Below are 26,405 nucleotides of genomic sequence, written 5' to 3'. Positions count from 1 at the left end.
TATAAAACCTAGACAAAATTTATTTATTTGAAACTTGTAGCTATCATTAATCATAAATTTATTTATTTATTAATTCTAAAAATTAGTGCATGTCAAATTATTTTCAAGTAAGTAAAAAATTATTAAGTCCTAAAATTCATTTTTAGTAATTCATTTATTTATTTTTAAATAGTTCAATATATCGTGAGAAAGCTGAAAGCCTATTTTCTCCCTCGGGCTCCCCAATAACTAACGAACAAAGTACTAAACGTTCCCTCCTGTTTTAGACACACGTCTTTTCCTCTCTCCCTCTACCTGTCTCCGTTTGTCTCTCTCTACATATCATCTCTGCTTGCTCTCGTCTGAGCTCTTTCAAGAAGTTCATATTCTCACAACCAAGCCTTTTTCATGCATTTCCCAAAGGAGTTTTGATCCAACAAAAAGGCTTCCGACAATCACTTTGCCGCTTTTATGTTTTGCTTGAATATGACTAAGGTAAGGTACCTCCAGCTGATACAACTCTTTTTCTTTCTTCTTTCTGATTTTTGAAAATCCAAACTGTGTCATTTTGAAGTAATTTTAATGGCTGTTTCCACTTTCCAGGCCTCTCTCTCTCTCTCTCTCTCTCTCTCTCTCTCTCTCTCAAAAGAATATATTCCATTTTTTCAATTATTGATGCCCAAGAAGAAAGAAGAAGAAGATAGTTTCTCCAAAATAGGATTTTTTCCCCTCTTTTTTATTTTTTTTTCTTTGGTTTGGAAATGGAATATTTGTCGTTATTTGGGGAACGGGATTGTGTTACTCTAATATTATTCTTATAGTTATTCTTAATTTATTTTCCAGGTTCTTTAGCTCTACACGATAGAAGTTCGCGAAAAACCGCGCAAATCTCGATTTATTTCTGCGAAGATTTGCTACCTTTTCTGAAGGTATCTCTCTCTCTCTCTCTCTCTAGATGTTTGATTGCTATCACACCGTTTGAAAGCAAACTTGTGTGTAGGTGACTGACTTTTTATATCTGTTGTTATTTATTCATTTATGTTTCTGTAATATATTATTATCCACCACGTATCCTTTTTCTGTTGGGGTGGGGCGGTGCTTTCACGAATAATTGTTTGAACACGTTTAGTCTATGACTGTACTGGATACATTTCGGAAGTAGTGCCCATTCCAATGTCAAGATCTGCGTGAAGACATTCATTAAACATATTTATTGTAGTTTTCGGTAATGTTTGGTTTGGGTAGCAGCTTGGAGATGTCCAGGCTGATGGGTTTATGTTTTCTTGGTATTGGTTTTTGTGGGCATGGAAGAAAGAAATCTGTAACCCCAAAGCAAAGCAACTTTGTGAATATTGGGCAAGTCACAAAGGAAAGGAGGACTTATTCAGTCGATTCTTTTCCTGTTTGGTAATATAGGGGTTTCTGTTTTGTTTACTTGTATTTATTTCATATTCCTTCTCAAGAAGAAGTTTGACGTTATGGTGCAACCTGGAGATACCCTATAGGCAAAATGATCTATATATGTAGATTAGTTTGAGATATATTTCTTATTGCATTAATTATCACCGTTCAATACCATGCTTACTAAAGTGTTCTTTATTTGATGAATTTTCTTTTAATACCATTTTGTACTGTAGCTCGCTTACTTTTAATTAGAGGTCCCTCAATCTGTGTCTTGTTTGCAGATCTTTGATCTGAATTTGATTGTACAACATATATACGATACTAGTTGATGGCTTCAGCCAATTTTGACTCTCCCTGGCTGTCTTCGAGTGGTGAATCCTTCCGTGGATCTTTTAATATACACCTAGAGGAAGATAATCCAGCTGATATTTTACCTGTGCTGGAAGTTCCCACCACTTCTCTATCCTCTAAATGTCATATTCCAAAACCACCACCTTTCCCTGTCAAATCCTGTACTAGAATCAAACTTTCCAATAGGATTTCAGACTGTAGCTCTGTCCCAAAGGAAACAAAAGATACATGGGACAAACTTTTCAAGGAAGGATATGGCTCAGATGTGTTTGTTATTACAGAGGACAAATCACATATTCAGGCTCATTCCTGTGTTCTGGTGAGTTAACTGAACTGCACTTTTCCTTCTGACTAAATTGGAGTTCGCCAATTTCAATTGTAGGTCATGACCTTACTATTTTGAAGTTCTCACTTGAAAATATTGTCGAATGAAAAAAAAAATCTGCCTTTTCAATTCCTAAAAAAGGCATTATGACAGAGGCAATGGGACTTTTGAAAATATAATTTCATCACTTTTAAGTTCCTGGAAATATTTATTTGGCTGCTGATCAGGGTAATTGAAGAGGGATGAACCTAAGGCTAATCAATTGTATTTTTCACTGTGCAGAGTGCGGCATCCACAGTGCTGGCGAATATTCTGCAGCAAGCAAAAGTTATGAATGGTATGAGATACATAAAGGTTCCTGGGGTGCCTCACCAAGCTGTCTATGCTTTCATTCGTTTTCTTTACTCATCCTGGTATGTTGGATATGTCCTCTTCCATCTGTCTGCATTCCCATTTCACTCCCAGGTAGTTATTCTGGCTGAAGTTCTTAGAATTGTTTCTTCTTACAATATCCCAATGCCAGCTATGAAGAGGAAGCGGTGAAACAGCATGTTCTCCATTTGTTGGCTTTGTCACACTCCTATTCAATTCCATCGCTGAAAAGAGTTTGTATATATGTTCTGGAGCAGGGCTGGCTGACCAAAGAAAACGTTATAGACGTGCTTCAATTGGCAAGGAACTGTGATGCAACTCGGCTCTCCTTCATTTGCGTTCGTACTATTATTGGGGACTTCAAAACTATATCTTCAACTGAAGGTTGGAAAGTAATGAAGCGTGCTAATCCTGAACTCGAACAAGAACTTCTGGAGTGCGTTGTCGAGGCAGATTCTGTAAGTCAGTTCCTATTCTCTTTTCAAACCTAGTTCTTTTATTTCTGTACTCATGAAAAGAAGATGTGCGAAAGTGTATCAAATCTGCATCTACCATGAAGGCGGCATAGAAACGTTGATGAAAATCTTATATGCACTTGCCTTTTTTCTATAATTTTATCTGATTTAATTATCTATTAAAACTCAAACCAGCAAAAGCAACACGGAAAGCTTTTGAGCTGAGTATGTGGTAGATGCCTGCTCATATAGGCTTGGCAACATAGTAACTTCTTGGCTAATTATCTATAAAGCTTTGGGTTGGGGAAAAAACCCCCTCTTTAGTATCTAATAGTTGGAATCTGCCAAAGATGTCCCTGCCGTGGAATATCTACAGTCCTAGTGAGACAAAATATGCATTCTTCAAATATAATCCTAAAGTAAATATTGCTTTTAATTATGCCTTTAAACCTATATCTTAGAGATTTATGTTAGATTATTACTATATGAAAACATCCCTTTTTTTGCCCTGAATACACTACTACTCTGAATACAATCTGAGGCTCTTTTATTTTAATTTATGTGATTTTAATCGGATTTGGTGAGTTCTGTTGCTGTGATTTTATTGACTTTATCCTGAAAAATGTATAAATCTCATTGCAGAGCTGTGTTTCATCACATTGTAGCGTGGAAGGTTATTTAAATCATTTCTCTTTCCTTGGAAACCCTTTACCTTTCTGTTTTTTGAATGTTGAAAATGCTATGATCTTGGCAATCATGCCCTAGCCTTTTCTTTCCTACAAATCTCTCTTTGGCTAGCCAGTCTAATAGCTGCTGTAATTCCTGACAGCATTTTATTGTGTTCGTGTTCTAGACTCAGGTTAATACAAGTGCACATGAAAAGTAGGAATTAATTAATGGGTGTTTGACAAAAAATTCGATCGGGTGATGTTTTTATCAATTTATTCTATGTTCAGTCCTTTAGATTAATCTCAAAAATTAGGACCTTAGTTTCAATAATGTTTTTTTTCAGAGAAAGCAAGAGCGGTTGAAGAAAATTGAAGAGAAAAAGGTTTACTTGCAACTGAATGAGGCGATGGAAGCCCTCCTTCACATATGCAGGGATGGGTGTAGAACAATAGGGCCTCGTGACAAGGCGCTGAAAGGAAGCCAGGTTGCTTGTCGTTTCCCAGCTTGCAAAGGGCTTGAGATGTTAGTCCGTCATTTTTCTAGTTGTAAGACACGGATTCCAGGTGGCTGTGCACACTGCAAACGTATGTGGCAGCTGCTTGAATTGCATTCTCGCATGTGCAATGAGCCTGATTATTGCAAGGTCGCTCTTTGTAGGTAAGCAAGAAACTTCCATCTCCAGCTCTATACCCTTCACCGTTTGGGGAAATAGATTAGAATGTCTTGATTGAAAGGATAAAAATCTGGTTAAATCATTTCTAAGCTATTGATATTATAGCAATGTTTTTCCAATCTAAACTAGTGAATGCTAGGTCAGTGAGTTAGGTGATGCTTAGTTGGCATTAACTTGATGGCTTGGCACCTAGTTGACACTTTTTGCCTTCACTTGCTCCTATGAAAAATATCGAAGGTCCCCCCGACCTATTAATTTAAGCTGGAAATGTGAATTCAGTTTGCTAGGTGATGTGTAGATGGCATTAAATTGATGACTTGATTACTTACCAAAATCTTACTAGCACAGTATCTAGGCAGTAAAATTTGCTCTGATTTCAACATAATTTAAAATGATACACCCCACGAGTTGAACGAATCTCATGGGGGGTTCAGTCTGTATTCCTAGAGGCTTTGAATTTGGAACACAGCATAGTACCAACCCTTGGCAGAATTCTAATCTTAGTTCTGTTGATCTTGAGTGAAAGATGTGAGCTAAGGGATGTTGTATTAGTAACATATTCTTCTCTCTCTCTCTCTCTCTCTCTCTCTCTTCTAGGCATTTCAAGGAAAAAATGCAGCAGCAGACCAAGAAAGATGAAGCTAGATGGAAACTGTTGGTGAGTAGAGTGATAGCAGCAAAGAAGTCACTACGAACATTCTCAGGTTAGTGCTCAGGTTCATTGTGATCCCCCTCCTTGCTGAATACACCTTGTATACTCACAGGAATGTGGGGGTTATAATTTTATTACCTCAGCTTTATTTGAGGAAAATAATTTATGTGACTGAGCTTGCCTTTATAACGAATGGTAAGAATCTGTGAGCCATTCAGGGAGACTTGTGAAATTCTTCGAATGGCACCGCAAGTGTCTGGTTTGATTACATGTCTGTTCAGTAATGTTAAATTTAATGGAATATGATGTATATACCCACTGGCCATTTCTCCAAGTCCATCATGTTTGCCAAGATGTACATTCGAGCTGGATTTATAATAGATTTATCCAGAATAACTGGGAAAAATTCGCTTCTTTGATGAAGTTAAGGAAAAAAAAAAACTTCCTCATGCAATTTAATAATAAGATAAATGATTTGTCTACACACAACACAAGAATATAAGAAAGTTTAAAAATTGAAGTGATCTAATATGATTCGATTGTAAAGCTATTTTTGTTTTAAAGGAAATTTAGAAGAAAAATTCTTCTCAGCAGTTTCTATTCATCATCTTACCTCACACCCTAAGAAAAAAAAAAAAAATACAAGTGTGGAGTGTGAAAGTGAATAATGACTGATGCATAGAATTCCTCAATCTATAATATTACAATATGGCACGCCAGTTTTGCCTTTTTTGCGCAAGATTTTTTGTGTAAGACCTAACACTTCTCCAAAAATAAAACCTAGCCAGAATTTTTCTTTTTTAAAAAAATTAGCCTATTTGATTTCCCTCCAAACAGACAAATGTTTATTAATTCTCTAAATAACTGGGGAAGAAGATGAGAGACGAGCTCAATTCGCCCCAAAAAGGAATATACTACTTAACATCTCCTACTTTTTCATTTTGGGATTTTCTCATTGGATACTTGAACATCCAACTTCAATAAATGGCCACCAAAAGCAAAGGATGCCTAAAAGAAATTCTGTGCAACAAGCTTCATGACCATGATGATCGTTCATCAAAATAACAATTAAGGCATCAATCTTCAATTCAGATATTTGATAGCTTATCCCATTACAAAAGATAACAAAGTTTCATGTGTCCAAGTTTGAGCAGCACTGTCTAATTCTCATTTCCAAATCAATATCATCATCTTACATCAGAAATACAAACATCGAAAGCCTGACTGCAGAGTATGGGGCATTAAATATATAATCCAATACTCAAGCCCCATCTGCTAGCGTCCTCTTTGATGTACTAATGTAGAGAACTGCAAAATTCAATAAATAAATAAAAGGGGAAAAGTCAACAATTACCATACCAGTCAAATAATACAACAGTATGGGGCATTAAAGGAAGTTGAGAAATAAAAGTAAAAAAATAATTAAAGCAATTCTATAAAGTACCATTGTTTCCGCGAATGAAAGCATCGCCATATTTATTTTTCAGCTGCCCATTCACATATTCTTCTGTTTGCTCCATTGCTATGTTCATATACCCATCCAAACATGCGAGAATACCTGCACACAAAGACAATCTATGAATGAATGTTTCCAGAGTCCATACCAGCTAAACAAATTGGAGTGTACCCAACCATCAGTCAGATGTCTATCGAAATCTAGTAAGGCTCAAATTCCTCATAGACATTTATTTATAGAATAATGTTAGATACAGTCATGGATTGTGTAAGCGTTGTGCAATCCTTTTGAAAAAAAGTAGTATCCACCATTAAGATTTTTTTTTTTTTTTTTTTTTTTTATATGGGTCTCATATTTATTCATTTTTTTCAAAAGGAATACGTGGCGCTTGAACACTATATGACAATAAATATCACTTCTCTATTTATATCCGTTTGGTATTTCTCTACCTTTCATAAATGGATGTTTGATACTAGCCATTACTCGTATCGGGTATATAACGTTTCTTCGATTCTTTGACCCAAGAAAAGTAAATTAATAAAAAGAACGAAAAAAAAAAAAAAAAAAAAAAAAGAAAGAAGCAATTATTTATCACAAGGATGTGAGCCTCACATCCACTCTCCCCTTAAGTACCCAAGGATTCTTCGATTCTTTGGGGAGAAGTGGTGTATGTGGATCAGATGGTGCATTTCAATGGCAAGATTCTCAGTTCTGATCAATGGAATGTCACCTTTAGTAGAGCAGCCCAAGATTGGGAAATAGACAGTTTTGAGGCTTTTTTCAGCCTAGTGCGTATTCTATGAAGCTGAATGGATTGCGGGACGATAAGCTATGGTGGACACCTGCAGGCAATGGTACTTTCTCGGTTTGCTCCTTCTATAAGTCCCTTACACTTCTACCAAATACTCATTTCCCATGGAGAAGATTGTGGAGGAATAAGGCGCCTCCCAAAGCACTCTTCTTCTCTTGTACAACAGCCCTGGATAAGATTTTGACTACCAATAATCTGCGAAAGTGCCAGGTAATTATCTCAAATTTGTGTTGTATGCAATGTTTTGAATTTCGTACCGTACCAGCCAGTATGGCCAAAATTTTCCGTACCAGCCTCTGGGCCGGTACAGGTACTCTATATGTTTCGTACCGGCTGGTACCTGTCGTTCAAGCCTCAATTTCGGCCTGTACCGGCCTATATTTCGGCCGCTACCGACCGATATTTCGACCTTCAATTTTAATTTATTTTTTCATTTTTTTCAAACTACAAATTTATTTTTTGACCTTCAATTCAGACTAGGCTATTTATAATTTATATATATATGTATTTATATATAATTTATTCATATATAGACTATTATTTTAGAATTTAATTTTTATATATTTATATATATAATTTAGTCATATATCGACTATCCCGAAACGGTACACGAAACGGTACCGGTACCGAAATATTTCGTTCAAATGCCTTGACCGGTACGACTTCCGGTACGGTATTCAAAACATTGGTTGTATGTGCAAGAAAAATGGCGAGATAATGGATCATCTCTTGCTACATTGTAAGACAGCTAGAGCCGTGTGGAGCGAAGTACTCAGTCGAATTGGGTTAAACTGGGCGATGCCTGCCATAGTGGTTGACTTATTGGCCAGTTGGGTGGTGATGCCGGGTGGTGCTCCACAAATCAAAGTTGTGTGGAAGATGGTTCCTACCTGCATTATGTGGTGCATATGGCGAGAGCGTAACGAGCGAACATTCAAAGACAAGGAGCGGACACTAGAGGAGCTTCGAGCTTTATTTTTTCACACCTTATTTCTTTGGGCTATAGCTATAGATTTTAATGTTCTAAATGTACATGTTTTTCTTTCTTCTATAGCGACCTAGATAGGTCTTATCTCTTGTATACCTTCTAGTGTACTTGGGCTATGCCTATCCTTATTAATACTACTGTTTACTTATAAGGAAAAAAAAAAGTACCCAATTTCATTTTTCCCTCTAACAGAGATTTGAAAGGATGAAGGTATATATCATAAATGACTGCCACAAGATTCTGTTTCACCCCATTTGCCTAACATTTAAGGGAGAAAAAGGGAGGGGCAAATGTCCCAAGCATGAGATGCTAACCTATCATAAAACCTTTCTTGAATGACAATTTAAATAGTGACCAAATGTAATAAACAAATAAACAATGGTATATTTTTTCCCGTTTTATAACATGTATATATTTCTTATGTTTTATCAGCATTGGGGATTTTTTCCAAATATAACAAAACCCTTACCTTCTCAAGTAATAGAATGCAAAACCTTAACTGGCCAGTGGAATTGGAATTATCTGAAATCCCTCAGTGGCAAGAATGTCTGCTACAGACCAGATAACATTTCCAACAAAGACTAGCAAGAATAGGCAGCAGATTTCATCTTCTTATACCATTTACCATACCCATGCCAAAATAAGGTAAGAAAAATGAGAAATAAGAGTAACTGACCTCGATAATCAACTCCAGAATTCAGTTTAACAACAACAGGTCGCCCACGAATTGATTTGAGGAAATCTCCGGGGGTCTTTGTGGTCGCTGAACCCTTCTCTCCTCCTCCACTCATTTCGTTTCTCTAGAATCTGAACTTCTCTTCCTGATTATATAATAGAGAGAGAGAATGCATCCACTCAACCAATATAGCATAACTAGCATGTGGTGGAGAGGATAGATAGCTGATATGTTAAAGGAAATTACAAAACAAGCATGGCAGGATTTTCATCCATGATATCTTTCTATGTTAAAATCTTTCTATGTTAGTGCTCAATATTCCAACCCCTAGACTCTGGTGATAACAAGGAACCCCAGTGTCCTCTAAAACCATTATTCCATACTACATGTGCACCAAAAGGATCCTCAGAAATCAACCCCTTGATGAGTAACGATAATCTATTTAAATCTGCATCCAAGCACCATCGCAAGTCAACCGTTATGAACCCACTAGGTAAAATTCACCCTTGAAAACCGACTTACAAGGGAAGGGTACTTAGGGGCTTATAAACCACCAACCAATCTCGTACTTAGTCGATATGGGATTGTAACAACCATCACGCTCCGCAGCCAACGTCCATGGTGGTCCCTGCGCTCACACGGACTGGCTGTGCGATAGGTCTTTCCTAGCCCCAGACGAACACTGTCATGCCGATATCACCCCCCGTGCCGCACGATTGCAACCGTCGCAACATGGCCTTAGACGTGGGGTGACTCTGATACCATTTGTTATGAACCCAATAGGTAGAACTTATCCTTGAAAACCGGCTTACAAAGAAAGGGTGTCTAGGAATTTATAAACCACCAACCAATCTCATACTTAGCCGATGGGATCATAACATCAACAAAACAAGAAAAACCCAAAGAGCTTAAAGAAAACAAGAAAAGAATAGAAATCACCCATTGAGTTTAGAGGATTTTCACAATATGTGAAAGTGCGTGAAACGAGGATTTTGAAGACTTAGAACCCAACGCAAACCAAAGAATCAACAAAGCAAAGTACTTTATTTATTTAACAAAATCCCCATTGATAGCATCACCCATAATAAAGAGTGCACTCATAAGAAAATTATGATAGATGGGTTTCAACCCTAACGGAACAGTCCTGAAACCAGCTCCCTAATTCATGAGTAACCATACAAACAAAATAAAACAGCTCAATTTGTACGCAAAAACTAAAAGCACAAGAACATTGAACGAGATAAAGGATCAACAACGCACCCGTTTGATTATCTGAGCGAGAGCGAGAGTTTTCTCTGTGCGCTGCAATAAGCCCTAACGTCGCTAATATGGTGAAAAAGCAATCTAGCGACGAGAGGACGACGACGAAGACGTGTTCCTCTCTTCCCCTCGGTTGGGCCTCCCAGATTGGTTTTTAGGACTTGTTATTGGGTTTCGGTGAGGCCCTATTGCTAATTAGCTCTTCTAGAATTATGATAATTCTAATCATTATCTTCATTATTTTTAGTTGAATTATTTATGTTTTATCCCATAACTTAATCAAAGACAATAAAAGAAAATAAAATAAAGAATATGGTAGATAAAATTTTACGATAATAACAGTAATTATGCTAAAAAAAATTAGGTAAGCATATGCGAAATAATAAAGATTTCTGATGGGAATGTTACAAAGTACAAACTTTTCTTGTCGTGAAAAAACATTTTTTTTAGAAGTGTTACGTACAAAAAGAGAATAGATAAAAATAACCTCAAGAGTACATCAAAATAACCTCACAAATTGATGTGATTTCATATAATCCGTTAAATCTATTTTACAATAAAAATAACTTTACAGTATGAACTACAATATCATGCCACATAATTTATAAGTTTACTTTTGTGGCCAAAGTGTTTTATTTTGTCCCATCTCAGCTTAATGTGTAAAACGGAAACCGTATGGAAAATTTGATTTTTGTTGAAGCAAATGTCTCTTTCTTGAAGTGCACAAGCACATCTACTCTCACTCCCACTCACTTGGAATACTTCAATCAATACAAGACAGATGATTTTGGATTGTCTTTGTGAATCTGTGATTGTAGCAAACATCCTATTTCTCATTGCTCGGGACCTTTTGCAAGTACAGGAGGTTAACCCGAGGAGTGCCCTCAATTGTCTGGGAAACAAAGATCAATTACACAAAGACGAGTGAGAGAATGTGACGCAGAGCTAATCACTTGTCACGAACAACTCTCACTGAGCAACTTCAAATATTCAACAGATTTACAAAATAAAATCTGGCTAGTATGGCAAAACTACCTTGTTATCTTCAGCAGGCAATCCCTTCTATATTACACCTACGATAAGCAGTCCCAAAATCCTATTGAGTATATCCAAGTACCAAACAAGAGCAGATGATATACTTGACTTTCAGGCAGGCTCTACCCAGAAGCTCCCTCTGCAAATGCCAAAAAGGGCAGAAAGTGGCATCGATATCAAGTGCTACGATGAGGATGAACTCTCATCATCCGAGGAATCATAATGCTGCCTTCCATTAAACCCAGAAAATGCCTGTGGAAGGGATGGATTCACAGGTGCAGGAAATTGGCGGGCTGAGCCGACGATAGTTCTCTCATTAACCTTGCCAACTTCCTTACATACCCCATCAAGAATTGAAAGAAAATCTCTCACCACCGTGAAGATCCGAAATGGATGAGCTTCTTCTTTAGCTGAGTTCCCATGGAAATATTCAGTTATTTCCTTCACAAGAGAGAAAGCAACTTTCTCTTCAGCTTGGATCCTTAGAATCTCTTCCCCAGCCTTCTTCAAGAACCCATGCATTGACTCTGAAAATTTCCGGCTAGTCTGCTTCAATGAAATTTCTTCATTTAATTTCAGGACTTCAGATATTTTCGTGATTCCTCCAGCAAGCTTTGCAACTTCGCTGCTGAGCACATCTGAATCCATTGTAGCAGCTTTCTTCACATTGGTGAGCTCTCCACTCAAACCCGAAACAACTTGCAAGCCAAGCTTCCTAAATTCAATATCATCCCGGAAAGCAGATTGCTGATTTTTCTTAGTCGGTTCACTTTGAATGGTACTGGAAAGACTAGAACCTTCAGCTCTAATGATTTCCTGTACAACAAAATGCAGTAGAGTGGTTTTTCCGTCAGTACCCTTAACATCGACAAGCTTGAGAAGAGTGTCCAGCTTGAACGCATGGGCATCACCACGGTTGGTGCCAACATTCATGCGGTTCCCAGTTTTGAGCACAGCCTCAAGAAGCTTCAGGAACATTCTGCTGTTTCTCAATTCTTCACAACCTACCTGTGAGAAATGGAGAAGTGTGAACAACTGCTGGTACATGTATGCCTTCACAATTACACTAGAATTGCAAGAACTAAGAAGCTATATAAGCGCAAGAGGGAAAGGAGTTCAGCAACTAGATTCATCAATAAAAAAGGGTAATTTTTCTGACAACTGTACATAACATCACATTTTTCCTACACTGCCTTGTGCACCAGCACCCAGAAACTAGAAGAGAAAAAATCAAGCATGTTAATTTGGCCAGGTGCAAGACTAAGGACAAGCCTGCGCTGGCCCAAAGATGCGGCTCTATACTAGGTTAAAGGAAAAAATTCAAAATATAGCCGCTCAAATAGTTGGAATAAAGCCTTGTTGAGATGGCTTTGCCTTTTCCACCATATTACTCAATTACCAAAGCATTGGGACTTGAATGGTCACTGCTATTCTGGGCACTATCAATATTTTTAAGAGGAGAATAGTGATTTCAATATCAATCCAGTCATTGCATTCTGCAAAAAGATTTAAATTTATAAGTAGTTCTACGCTTTGTTATTCCATTTTTACTTTGATCTGCTCAATAGAAAATGCTGTTCTTGCCCTAACATCCAACCTTTCAATGCTAAATGCAGAAAGCCGCATTAATTACCAGGAGTCATGTCCAACTTTCTTTACACAATTATGAAGCTATAAGCCTATACCTGTGTCCTAAATGCTATGCAACTTTGATCAATGATATTTCCTTTGTTTTTTTCCTCACGACTAAAAATTGGAGTAATCATAACTCAGGTACAAAGTCATGAAAAATTATTCATATTCAGAAAGGCAGCAGCAGGAGATGGAGGATAAAATATTGTGTGGATACCATTTGAGAGATTCTTTAATAAAAGTACATGGCAAGATGCTCGTGAGCATTTGGCCAAGTGTTGTAATCGATGTCAATTATTATATTGGCTGCATCATCATAATGTAGGTCAGGAAATCATTTGACTACCATAAATGCAGGGGAAAATAGACTGGAATAATGGAGGAATCACTGGACTATCTCATAAGCTTTCTTTGTCGAAATGGATTGGCTTTAAACACGTTTTACACAGAGAGAGAGAGAGAGAGAGAGAGAGAGAACCTCAAAATATTCCTTTTCTTAATGTTCAACTTTGATCATGTAAAGTGAGCTCCTACCTTGTGCTCACCACTCATGAGAGAAAGGTATATGTATTTTGGGATAAGAAAGAAATAAGGTTAAGGAGAGCTTCAAGGACCATATATGGAATATATATACACACATACACACAAAAGGCTTCCACTTCAAAATGTTCCAACCAAATGTAAAGCAAGATTGCATGACCTAATTAGATATACATATACCAGAACTTAATATTTACCTCTAGAGTTTCAAAAGACCTTAGAAGGTATTCAACTTCTGAATCAAAATTGGCAATGTAGAGCATTGCATCCACCCTTTTGAATGCAAATGGTATATCAAGCACCTTCTTGAGAAATTTCTCGGCTGGGCCTAGCTTAAATGGTGATCCATCTTTGAACTCCTTTAGTTTACGCTCTTCTTCTTTTGAAGGAGCCATCTTTAATAAACTTTCAAGAAGTTCGGAACCCAACGTATCAGAGTTACCTGCTTGCAGGTAGAAAGGTTCAAAATATTCATGGTTGCAACTGTTAGGGAGACTAATGGTTATAAAATTACAAATGCATAGCAGTAGAGAGAGAGAGAGAGAGAGAGAGAGAGAGAGTAAGAAGATCAAAGGGAGTGGCCATGCTAATGATATTGAGCCAGGCAGGCAAACAGAGAAAGAGTCTCTTTTGTAGCCTTCTCTCGAGTTCAATGACAGGATTAACTGCACAAAATACATTATATATGGTGGAAAAAGATGTACTATGAGTATGACATTATGAACAAATAAAAGGATTTTAATGAAAAAAGTATCAACACAATAATAATCTGCTTTTACCGTCTCAAAAAAACTATGCTACTAGCATTGACTACCTAGTAAAAAAGATAAAGCATTTCAATTCGTCAATGCATTCCGTTGCAATTGTTACAGGCAAAACAAGATTTTGCGCTTTCTTAAAGAGTCTAGGTAATTACATACGCCAAGGCCAATGCAGTAATAAAAAGACCAAAGTTACTGTTTCCATAGAGGCAGGGTACATATCGAAATGTACCAGTTCAAACCAAAACCATTGACCATAGATATGAAAAAAGAGTGGGTCACAACATTAAGAATATCTACAGTCGTTAAGCTTGAAATGGTTTTTGAAATTGCCACAAGATAACAAGCGCAGCCAAACATGCCTCATCTTATAAGATCACGCAGTAGGTAGACACAAATTACAGTCAGAATGGCAACAAAAGTTTTAAATCAGGAATGACTTCCAGTTTTTCTTTTTGTTATTTGTAATAACAAGAACAGGAACTCTTTATTTTGGCAATGCACATCATAGTTACTACAATGAATTCACACAAACTTAATAAATTTGATCAGTTACCTTCCAAAAGGGCTTCACAGACTTCCTCAATGGTCACATCTAGTGCCCTCAACAGAATCGCAATATTCTGAGACTTCTTTGGATCAAGCACCCTATTCTCCAGGTTTGGCGAAGGGAGAATCACACGCCTCCCACCATCTTTCAGGGTCATATTCGTATTATTGCTATTATTGATCATAAAAAGTGTCTCAATCATTTCTTCATTCAGTCTGCAACCAAAACAAGATTCTACAAACTTTAGAGAACGACATAATTGCTTCCTCGAACAAGCAAAAGAGTGCAGTATTAATGGTGGGACAAGGGGCTGGGAAAATCTGGAACATCTAGTAGCAACAATTTTAAGAAATCCATTAGGTTACCTTAAAAAATATAGAGTACTCTGATTATCCAAATAATGCAACAACAAAAAACTAATCATCGAAAGGGCTTTTGAACACTAATAAAAAGTAAAAAATTAGGAAGTCATTATCTTACTCGAAAGAGCTAGATTTCAGCTGATCCCACACCATAGCTCGATCCGAGCTCGCTCTAACCTTATCCCAATGTAAAGGTTTCAACTTTGGCCTCGGAGTGTCCTCATTTCTCTCTGCTGTTCCGTTGCTCTGCAATTGTTCAGTTGCGACATTTTGCAACAGAACAGGCCCAGTAGGTGTTACAAGAACTGGCGGCCCTAGGTCCGGGTCCCGGGTCTGCTTCTGAGAGGCCGGAGCCTCCCAAAACCTTGGAGGTGGCGGTGGAGGCGGCGGCGGAGGCAGTTTTATCGGCACACTATCAGCTCTTGATGGGCATCGCTTACTCTGCTCTGAAACATCAGAATTTCTTGTCGGCGAATTCTGAGTATTCCATGAACCTCTCTCGGATGATGATGAAGACGTACATGAAGAAAGAGACGACATTGATGTCATTATTGGCCGAGCCGGAACCGGAGCTGGGAAACCAATCATGAAGTCCGGGGACTTCGATTTCAAGCTTGTGGTACTCAAGTTCAATGCTGGGGACGCAGAATTAAAAAAATAATTCGTTGGGGAAGCTGAATCCGAACACGGGTCCGATGCAGTTCTTGAATTGAAGCTTCTACTTCCGAAATTTTCAGCGTTAAACAATCTTTGGGGGCTCGATCCTATATGAACGGGACTATCTTTTCGGCCGGAAGACCCTCTAGGAGAAAAGAATTCTTCTTCTTCCTCCCCTTCGTCATTTTCCCGATTCTCAGAGGAGCCCAATTCAGAATTTACATATCTCTGCTTGAAGCTGTGCTTTGGAAGCGGCGGAAGCGGCTTGAGTTCCGGTGAACCAAGTTTTAGGTACTGGGTCGTGGCCGAGACGCCGACATTGCTTGAATACGCTATATCTTCGTCGTAGATTCCATGGGAATTAGCTAAGGTACCAATGTACAGAAATTCGGAGCTGGTGTTGGATGAACCGGAGTGAGGATGCTTGTAGCTCCCATCAGAGGTGGCGATGTTGGGCGGGTACAAGCGGAGGTTGTCGGAGTGAGGGGCCTTATCCGTGACGTTGGCGGTAGTAGTGAAGAATGCGTGTTTGCGGCAGTAGAGGAAAGCGGAAATGGCGGAGAAGAGAGCGACGATAAGGAGAGAGACGGAGACGAAGATGGCGATGAGGTGGCGGTGGGAGATAGAGGAGGGGGAGGGGTGAGGTAGGAGGAGCTCGGAGATGTTAGCTGGGAAGGTGGCAAGGCTAGTTTGGGAGGGAGGAGGCGGTGGAGAGGGGTAGGATGGGAAGAAAGATTTTGGTTGGGTGGAGGAGGAAGATGAAGAGGAAGAGAAAGGGAGTTTTGGTTGTTGTAGTTGTGGCTGCGGATAGGGAGAAGAGGAAGGGGGTTGGGTTGGAGGGAAGGAGTCCAGAGGAGGGAAAAAGGGCTGGTGAAGGAGGTGGCGGTGGTGTCTCCTCCGAGATAAGTTGGAAGGCGTTGTAGCACTGGCGGTGGAGAAGAGGGTGAGGAGGAGAACGGCGGCGGTGGCGGTGGCGGTGGGCATTTTACTCACTTGCAGAGTGAAGAAGCAAAAGAATGTACTGTTGTTGGTGGGCTGCCTTGACTAGGTGAGCGAGACAGCGAGAAGGAAGGAGTACAGTAACTGTGCTTTGATGGATTATGTAGACAGAGATGGAGGGAAAGAAAAGACTGTTCCGGATGGCAGTTCAAATAGAAAAGCTTGATCCTTGATGCGTGCACACCCACAGATTATCAACTCTTGATTGCTAAGTAAGAGAGACCAAGGTATTTCTTGATTGAAGGTGTTGCAGAGAGAGGGAAACAAGGATGTGACAAAAACGTGGTTGGGCAGTTGGGAGCCCAGACTCGAATGGATAGTTCAAGAAAGCGCGAAGACCGAACCCCTAAAAAAGAGTGCAAGGGGATTGGAAGCAAGAGAATGTCTTATTTCACGGAGAGAGATAGAGAAAGAGGGGGTCTACAATGGTGGGTGAGGGTGAGGATGAGGGTGAGGGTGTATTAGGAAGGATGGAACAGTATGAGCAAAGTGAATGGTGGTTTAGACTTCACAGCAGCAACCCCATAACCCCACTACGGTAATTCCTCCTTTCCTTTTCACCTCTGAACAGAGATGGACGTTTATTATCTCTGAAGAAGATGAAGCCAAAAATGGGAAGCAAGAAATCTTGAGAAATAAGTACAATAGAGGTCAATAAATAAAATCTCTGAAAGATAATAGACAGAGCGTCGTTCATTATTGGGATGTGTATTTTCTAGCCACGAATTATGTCGCACTGGTGTAGCAGATGGAGCTGTTTATACACTCTGGAGGAGTGTGGACTGTTGAAAGTGAAAGTGAGTGAAACTGAGAGAGAGAAATCGCAGAGAAACTTTCCTTCGTGCCCTTACGTGTTTGAAAAGCGGGCACTTTTTGGTTTGTGTTGGCTCCTACGGGCCATCTGCTGGGACACGAGGGCTTTATTTAGGGAGCAGTGTCGCACGCGCCTAGGCTTTGATTTATTTTAGCAAATGTGAAGAGTTGATATAAAAATTAAAAATTAAATAAAATATTATTAAAATATTTTTATTTAATATTATTTTATTTTAAAATTTTAAATTATTTATTTTATTTTGTATAAAAATTTAAAAAAATTATAATGATTAAATGAGATAAGATACAAAATTTTGTGAAAGTGAATGAAAGCTTAGAAGAAAGCATTGGTGAGTTAAGGCCTCATTTGTTTTTGCAAACGAGATAGAATGAAATAAATTGAGTTAAGTTGAGATTAGAATTAAAAGTTAAATAAAATATTATTAGAATATATTTTTTTAATATTATTTTTATTTTAAAATTTAAAAAATTTGAATTTTTTATTTTATTTTATATATAAATTTAAAAAAATTATAATAATTAAATTAGATAAAATAAGTTAAGAAAAATTATAAAAACAAACGAAGCACTTGAAACTCAAAGAACAGTGAAAGTAGATTTTTGACCTTTTACCACCGTCCCTCCCTTATTTTTGTTGAGCAATGTTAATACAAAGTAGGCTTTATTGGAACGTTGAGATGATTTTTTCTTTTTTCTTTTTTATAAACGTTGAGATGATTTGAAGTATGTTGTAAATAGTAATATTTTAGGCATCTTATTAGAATGTGTTTAATCTTGTTAGGTTGTTATATATGAGTTTAAATTTTTAAATTGAAATGTATGAAATAAATTGAGATGAATTTAACTTTTTTATGAAAAATTGAAAAATTAATAGATCCCATCAATGTTTAGTTTGAGATGAATTTTGTGTAAGAGAAATACTAATTATCATCTTTACATCACATATCAATATGTGATTTGTCATTTTTATCATTCTATTTAAATACAGATATTTCTAAATAACATTTTTCTAAGTTTGATTTTTCTTTGCACAAATTTTTTATAAAAAAATAAATTTCACTAATAAAATATTATTTTTTAATATTTTTTAAAACTTATATAAATCATTTCTCATTTTTATTTGGCTTCGTAGTTCTGGTAATAATTCTGATGTGGGCATTGAAACGAATATTTGGAAATCAATATGTGTTGATCTATTGTTTCGAGATTATTGCTACGTACAATCTCTTTGATCATCATAGTATCTAAAACAAACTACGTAAACAAAGGAACAGTACTGATATAGTTTATTTGTACTTGTGGGAGATAAAGAATAGTTAGTAGTTTTTTTTTTTTTTTTAATAATCTTAACTTCATTCATCATAAATAATCAATCAATACATTGCTTTTCCAGATGAATACCCTTTTTAATCCAATCTGGACCATCTTCGAGCCAAACAATCTCGTTTAGATATTAAACTGAGTTGAGTTGAGTTGAGTTGAGATGATAAAATATTATTTAAATATTTTTTTTTAATATTATTATTATTTTAAAATTTAAAAAAGTTGAATTATTTATTATATTTTATATTAAAATTTGAAAAAATTGTAATGATAAGTTAAGAGGAGTTTATATTCCAAACGTACCCACAATAGTTTTTGCAGATGAGATGGAATGAGATGAGTTGTAATTAAAATTAAAAATTGAATAAAATGTTATTATAATATATTTTTTTAATATTATTTTTAAAAAAATTTAAAAAAATTAAATTTTTTATTTTATTTTATATGAAAATTTAAAAAAAATTATAACAATTAGATTAAATGAGATGAATTAAAAAAACTGTAAAAACAAACGAGTTCTTGTCCTGATTCAGAGGTGCGGTTTTCCTGAGTCGGCTGTAGTAACGTGCTATGAAGCCCTTCCCTTCTCGTAACTCTCTCAATCCTCATTTCTTATTTTAAAGTACAATATTTTCTTAAGAGTGAATATCATTTCTTACGAGTGAATAATCTGATTTATTCACATTCACAAATTACAATACAGACAAATTTTAAAATATATTTTTATTCAAAAAAAATTTCCTTATTTTTCAAAATCCAACAAAACATATTTATTCAAATTATTTTACTATTATTTATAAAATTTTGACATGCTTCAAGCATCCAAACATGTCCTAATCTTGAGGAAACATGTGCGATAGTGCGACTTGTGAGTATTCAATGACTAAACACCATATCTATATATAGTACCAAGATATTTTAATATAATTTATAGGTCGCCCACTCTCTGACTTAAATACAATCTATAGTACCAATTATTAAGATCCTGTAAGGGAGTTTTCCTTCATATCGGCTCGTATAACAAGCCTACGAGGGACTACTGGGAAGTAAGTCAGATAACCCGACCAAACCCAACAAGCCCAATGATCCTACTCTAAAAGGAGTCAGTAGAACTCTACAGAGTACTCGGCCTATGAGCAAAGACCACCCACAAAATAAAGCGAATGGTAAGAGTAGATAGGACTCGCTGCCCCACACATCCCCAATGGCACCCTACCCTTGAGAACCTGCACAAGCAAGTGAGCGAGAAATATGAGAAACCTTTGATCTCTTAACAACAGGCATTGATGGGCTTAACATGGAACGTCTGCAGGGTAAAGTGAGTTAAAGAGCCATACCACATTAATGGCGCCACTCTCCAGAATCTACACTGCATTAATGACGTCGCTCTAGAAGTCACGCTGCATTAAAGGATTCTAGCTAAGCGAACAGTTGAAGTGATATAGACTCCTCTAAGTCAGGTATGAGTTGTCCCCACCTAGAAACTTGGTATAAAAGTCGACCCTCAGATACGAAGAACGGTCTTTGGTTCCTCTAAGCTCACACGCAAGCTACTAAGGAAATATACTGACTTTAGCATCGGAGACTCCCCGGCCTCCACCAAGACCCCCTACTTTCCGTGTTTTCTTAAGTGTGCAGGTGAAAGACTTAATACCCGAGTTGCTGGAACATGTCCCAAAGGCGTACGAAACACGATATTAACGGTGATGTCGTCTATAAGATAACTATATACTTCATATGTCTTTCGTATGCCTGTAACAACCCGTTTCCAGAGAACTCGGGGGCAAGAAGAAACAACGTCAACAAATATGGAAGCAAAACTCGCCACGATGGAATAACTGATAGGAAAGCTAACTACTGAAGTAGAAACCCTCCGGGGAGAAAACAAGATGCTCAAGGTAGACATCAACAGACTAGAGAATGATGCTAAACTAATTGACAACGAACACGTAGGATCCAAAAACGCAAGAGAGGGAGGTAATGCAAAAGAAGAAATGAGAAACATACAGAACAAGCTACGTAACCTCAAATGGAAGTATGAGGAGATGGTGAAAAAGATGGGCAGGTTGTCATCAGTAGACCAATTGCTCACCAGCTTGGGTCTACCCTACAACAAGGAGGTGAAGGCTATGCCCCTACCACCGAAGCTCCAATATCCCTTCACGAACATGTATGACGGGGTCATAGACCCCCTCAAACACCTAGAAACCTTCACAGCCCATATGACCTTGCATGATTTTTCAAAAGAAGTGGCTTGTAGAGCTTTCCCACTGACCCTAAAGGGGTCGACAAGAATATGGTTCGAGTCTTTAGCACCTAGGTCTGTAGACAGCTTTGGAGAGCTAGTTCTTCTGTTCCTCATACAATTTATGGTGAGCAGAAGAAAAAGACGCCCCGCGACATATCTCCTTACCATTAAGTAGGCGAATATGAAGGTCTAAAAGCATACTTATCCACACCAACATATGATTTGTCATTTTTGTTATTCTATTTAAATATACATATATTGATATGTAAAAAAAAAACACGTGTTTAAATAGAATAATAAAATCAATAAATTACATATTGATGTATGATGTGAGGATGATAAGTAATATTTTTTATTTATGCATTAGTACATCTATACTTTTTGTAAATAATAATAATAATACTAATGGAAAGAGCAAAATGACATACGCACCCCTCTCGACTACAGTTTTTAGTCGTAGATTTATTGTCTATTTATCAAGTTATGTTAAAATCGCTTTAAAGTGGCATCCTCCCGGAGATTGGGTTGGAGTAGAGATTTTGGCTTAATAACCCTTTTTTTAACTTTATATTTGGTACTGTTTTTGCTGTATTTGGAATGATTATTGGAGACTCACTCTTACTAAATCGTGTATTTTTAGAACCGTTTAGTTTATCTATATAATGTTCAACTTACTTTTTAAAAAAAAAGAACGTTATTACGTGCACAAGGATTTGTACCAAAATTCTCTACTGATCACTTTAAATATTTTTATTTTTTATTTTTTACTTTTTCTTTCACTATCTTTTAAAACTATTTAAATATTTTTTTTTTTAAAAAAATCTCATTTTCATTTAAAAACACTTAATTAAGTAAAAAAATTTTAAAAAAAATCGATAAAAATCCTATGTGAGCATAGTGTTTTAAAAAAAAAAAAAAAAAAAACTTAGGACGCCGTAATTGCGTCGGTGGTGATTGACTCGAGAAGGTAAAATAGAAAAGAAAGGACGAAAATGCCAGTAAACCCGTGAGTGAGAGTACTGGCATATGAGAAGCAAGCCCCGGAGAAAAACGAAACGTGTCAGTTTATAGGGGTTCGTGCCTATTGCTTCCGCAGTCTGTGACACTGTCATTCTCAGATTCGGAATAAATAGAGAACAGTAATTCTTGCCTTACCGGAATTTACAATTTTGCAACTCATATAAATCCTTTCCATACTCGCCCTCTACTGGACTTGTCGGCACTCGCCCACGCAATTTTTATAATAATTATAATTTTATATAACACTTTTTACAATACATTATAAAATAAAAATATTTTTATAAAATAATATTAATTTTATAAGAGATTTTATAATAATATGAATATCTCTCCTTTTACAATATTATTATATAAAATGTTATATATTTATCATTTTTTATAATTATAAGATAATACTGTTTAATGAAAGTAGATTTGTTCCCTCGGTTTTTATATTCTATTTCACTTTCGGATTTAAATGTTACAAAAACGCTTCTACACAGGAAGGTTTCGCATAAGCTAAGATACATCTTGCGTGGCATCCTCCTTTTTTTTTTTTTTTTTTTTTTTTTTTTTTACTTCCTCTCGCACGTTCTTCTCTTCCCATTTGCAATTCTTTGAGCCCCGTCCCATCGTATCCCCCACCCACCACGTCGTCATCCTCTGCAAAGTTGTCCCGTCGCTGTCCACCCTCCCTCTGCCAAGCAACCCCGGCGTCAACCCTTCCTCTGCCTGTATCCCTGAATTCTACTCCGTCTCGATTGTTCTGATCTGGGAAATACTTTCAATGGCGAGTAGGGGTGTAAAATTTAACTGAAAAACTGGATCGGACCGATCTGATCTGTGACCGGTTCCTTAATTTCAAAAGTGAATGGTATCGGTCTAGTTTCGGTTTTATACATTTTAGGTTCACTATATTATATATTTTAATATTTTTTATATTATATAAAATTTATATATAATATATATAATTATATAAATTATCATTATATATAAGATAGTGTTATTATAATTTATAATATAAAATTTTAAATTTCAATATAAAAATTTATTTGATCAAATGCTTTAAACTAAAAAAATATATATATTAATAACATTTTATAGTAGATTTTTTTTTATTTGTTTTATAGCATTTTTTTTTTGCATAACATATTTTTTTATAAAGCAGATTTTTGTAAATAGTAACAAATTTTTAATAAAATGGATTTTTGTAAAGCAGTTATATATATATATATTTATAAACAGGTTTTTTTTATGAAAATTTTGCATTTTATTAAAATTGAAACTAGTAAAATTGGAAGTACTGGTTTATGAGGATAATCGGTGCGTAATCGGTTTTTGAAAATGTAAAATAAATACATACCAATTCGATCCTAAATTTTGTCAAAAACTGGACCGGACCGGATCGGTTACACCCATAAAATAATAATTTTCTATTTTTAATAGAATTATTTTGATCAATAACAACATAATTTATAACATGTCATCTTCTTTTTTAAGCTTTCTCTATTTTTAACAAAAAACTCTGAATCTTTGGCATAGATTAATTTAGCTCTGTTTTTTCTTTTAGGTCATAAGAGTTGATGTTTTAAACACATTGCAATGAAAGTTGTAAGCTATCGTTAATCTCTATGGTAAGAAATAAAATATTTAAACGATTTTGTAGTGTTATATATATATTTTTTTTTTCTTTTTTCTTTTTTTAACTCTAAAGAGACACAATCTTACCCTTAAAAGTCAAAACAACAGAATAAGGTTATAAATTTATAAATGATGCAGATATGTTGCACCAAGAAGTTGTGCTTGTGCGTGACGCTATGAATTGTTGGTTGTGGAATATTATAGCCACATTCAACCAAAAAAGCCATAGGCATTTGAAAAGGAAAGCATTAGGTCAATGGTTTAATTCGATCTCACTCTACACAAAAGTGGGTAGTAACTTTGTTAATGTGTCTTTTTCACATGCAATCATAAAATAGAGCTATATATTAATTAATTTAACCATTCCTCACTGTGATCTATTTCTGTAGTACTTAGTTCTACGAAGCCAATGGTCAAACACGTATGCCCATTTAAAAGAGGTACATAACGTCGCCATGAACTGAACGCACTACAAGAAAACAATTTATTTATATCTAATTATTTACTGTTAAAATGACTATTTTTTTAATTAAAATGAATATATTCTCATCACTAATAATTATTCTCGTCACAAATAACTCGTCATAAATATTTATTTCTCTTGTAATGATACTATGCTGGTCATGGGATTTAAGATCATTATATTTCAAAGAGATACACATAACGTTTCTTTATATACTCATGGATGATTTAAGATCTCAAGAATGTTTGTTGCCCTCCTTTCACACGTTAGGCTCAATGGATATTCCTTAATAACTAACAAGTAGATAGGACGCACCACCAATTTTTTAGTTCTGCCGCTTCATGCTGCATCAGAACCAACATCATAGGAGAGAGGTAAGAGAGAGAATTTTATGGGTGATAAATGATATTTACAGTTATAGAATGTGTAAGTGATGTATACTTAAAAAATAATATTTATATAAAAAATTTACTACTTTTTAATAGAAAATTTATTTTTTATTTCAAAAGAACATAATAGAAGCTGCAACTCTATCAGCATTAATCTTGGTGGAATTGATGGAGTATGTGGCTGTTGTGGCCCAATGCGTTGGCAATTGAAATTCTGCAGGCACTAGTGCAGAGACAAGGCTTGAGGTTTTCCCGTAGTTCCATACACTTACGTGCAAGAAAAAAAAAAGATAAAGAATTATTTAAGAATCTCAAATTTAGCAATGTGGGCGATAATCTTGTCCAATAGCGCCAAAAGAAACAGACAACATGAACATGCCCATTGTTTGTCGATAAATCGTGCACAATCTTTCTGGAATATTCTTAATATTTTATTGATATTGGACAAAGCAAGCATGATTTTACGTGGTCAAGTACCGCGTGACCAACCTAAATGGATATATATATATATATATATATATATTTTAAGAATATGCTAGTTGGCACCTGATATAATTTATTTATTTATTTAATAATTAAGAAAATATTTTTTTAATAATATGTTGTACATTTTTTAAAAAATATTTAAGAATATAAATAAAAAGATCAAATAGACTTATCGGGAGAATTTATAGGATTACGGTAGCACTAATTTTTTTTCTTTTTAAAATAGACCGCAAAGGAATCATTTAATTATAAAAAAAAATGGTGTGAAATTAAATAATTAAAGATTATTTATTAGAGTTCGATTCAATTTTTTTTGCCATGTCAACGAGACTTACCCTGCGCTTACCCAGCTGACTGTCCTAGAAAAATTCATATATTTAATAGGTTTTGTTTGGATCTTTAATTATTTTCAACTTATCTCAACTCATCATTATAATTTTTTAAATTCTAATACAAAATATAATAAGCAATTCAATTTTTTCAAATCTCAAAATAATAATAATATTAAAAAATAATATTTTATCATCTCAAGTCAACTCAACTCACTTCAACATTCAAATACGTTCTTATTCCCTTCAACTTCAGTACATCTCAGATAGTACAAGATTTTTTTTTTTTTTTTTAAAAAGAAGAATAAAACCATATAAACAATAGGGAAATTACAAAAACAGAACAATAATTCATTACTTGTGAAACAAAGACAGCTTAGTTTAACTTTTAGTACATATTTGCTGTATCCTTCGAGGGACGTATTTCTGTATAATCTATATGATTGTTGTTTATGGTTTGGTTAATTTGCGTGACTATATAAAACGTGTGGAAAACATTTCTGGTGGTGGTGTTCGTGCACGGGACAACGACTTCAAAAATATTTTGTTTATGTTGTTTGGTTAATCATTGATGAATCTTTGTCTTTGAGGTATCCAAAGCAGGCCCATTAATATATGGAAAATGATTTTCATACAATATTTTGTACAACATATTATATAATAATATGTTAAATGAATGATATTTTTATAAAATATCTTATAAAAGTAATATAATTTTATAAAAATACCTCCATTTTGTAACATTGTTGTAGAATATATTATATAATTTGTTATATGTATATCATTACTCTTAATATATACCAAGGATCTATCATAATTTAGTACTATTAACATTATAATCACTAGTTAGTTGGATGATTTGAAGACTCTACTTGTAAAGGAGACTATATTCGTGCAAGAAAAATTACACAGAATAAAATAGAATTTTGCTATTCATCATCTTCATATATTATATACTATATTTTTTTATTTTTTATAAATTAATTAATTTATTCTACACATCATCCATACACCATACATTTAGTAAGAGAAGAAAATAAACAAAATAATATATAGTGTGTAATATGAAGATGATAAGTATAATTT

At 35.5% G+C, this 26,405-nt stretch overlaps 3 protein-coding genes across 3 annotated transcripts; 1 reads left to right on the top strand and 2 right to left on the bottom strand.

The window, feature by feature from the left end:
• Positions 1–259: 259 nt before the first annotated feature.
• LOC121246038 (BTB/POZ and TAZ domain-containing protein 3-like) lies at positions 260–5,198 on the top strand. The gene is made up of 7 exons (XM_041144015.1): positions 260–474; positions 823–908; positions 1,665–2,053; positions 2,342–2,472; positions 2,583–2,889; positions 3,899–4,212; positions 4,826–5,198. Exons 3-7 carry the CDS (start codon positions 1,712–1,714, stop codon positions 4,935–4,937), a joined length of 1,206 nt encoding a protein of 401 aa, XP_040999949.1. The 5' UTR covers positions 260–474; positions 823–908; positions 1,665–1,711; the 3' UTR covers positions 4,938–5,198.
• Positions 5,199–5,948: 750 nt separating this feature from the next.
• Positions 5,949–10,232, bottom strand: LOC121246039 (sm-like protein LSM36B). The gene is made up of 4 exons (XM_041144016.1): positions 10,072–10,232; positions 8,812–8,956; positions 6,325–6,438; positions 5,949–6,188 (listed from the first exon to the last, which is right to left on the bottom strand). The coding sequence occupies exons 2-4, from the start codon at positions 8,924–8,926 to the stop codon at positions 6,142–6,144; spliced, it is 276 nt and encodes a 91-aa protein (XP_040999950.1). The 5' UTR covers positions 8,927–8,956; positions 10,072–10,232; the 3' UTR covers positions 5,949–6,141.
• Positions 10,233–10,883: 651 nt separating this feature from the next.
• On the bottom strand, positions 10,884–17,473 carry LOC121246037 (formin-like protein 2). Its single transcript, XM_041144014.1, has 4 exons — positions 15,070–17,473; positions 14,596–14,804; positions 13,476–13,720; positions 10,884–12,114 (listed from the first exon to the last, which is right to left on the bottom strand). The coding sequence occupies exons 1-4, from the start codon at positions 16,590–16,592 to the stop codon at positions 11,290–11,292; spliced, it is 2,802 nt and encodes a 933-aa protein (XP_040999948.1). The 5' UTR covers positions 16,593–17,473; the 3' UTR covers positions 10,884–11,289.
• Between the last annotated feature and the right edge of the window lie 8,932 nt (positions 17,474–26,405).

This window comes from Juglans microcarpa x Juglans regia, chromosome 1S, assembly GCF_004785595.1.
Source record: "Juglans microcarpa x Juglans regia isolate MS1-56 chromosome 1S, Jm3101_v1.0, whole genome shotgun sequence".
NCBI lineage: Eukaryota > Viridiplantae > Streptophyta > Magnoliopsida > Fagales > Juglandaceae > Juglans > Juglans microcarpa x Juglans regia.
Note: the sequence above shows the minus strand (reverse complement) of the source record. Positions and strands in the feature narration are given on the sequence as shown.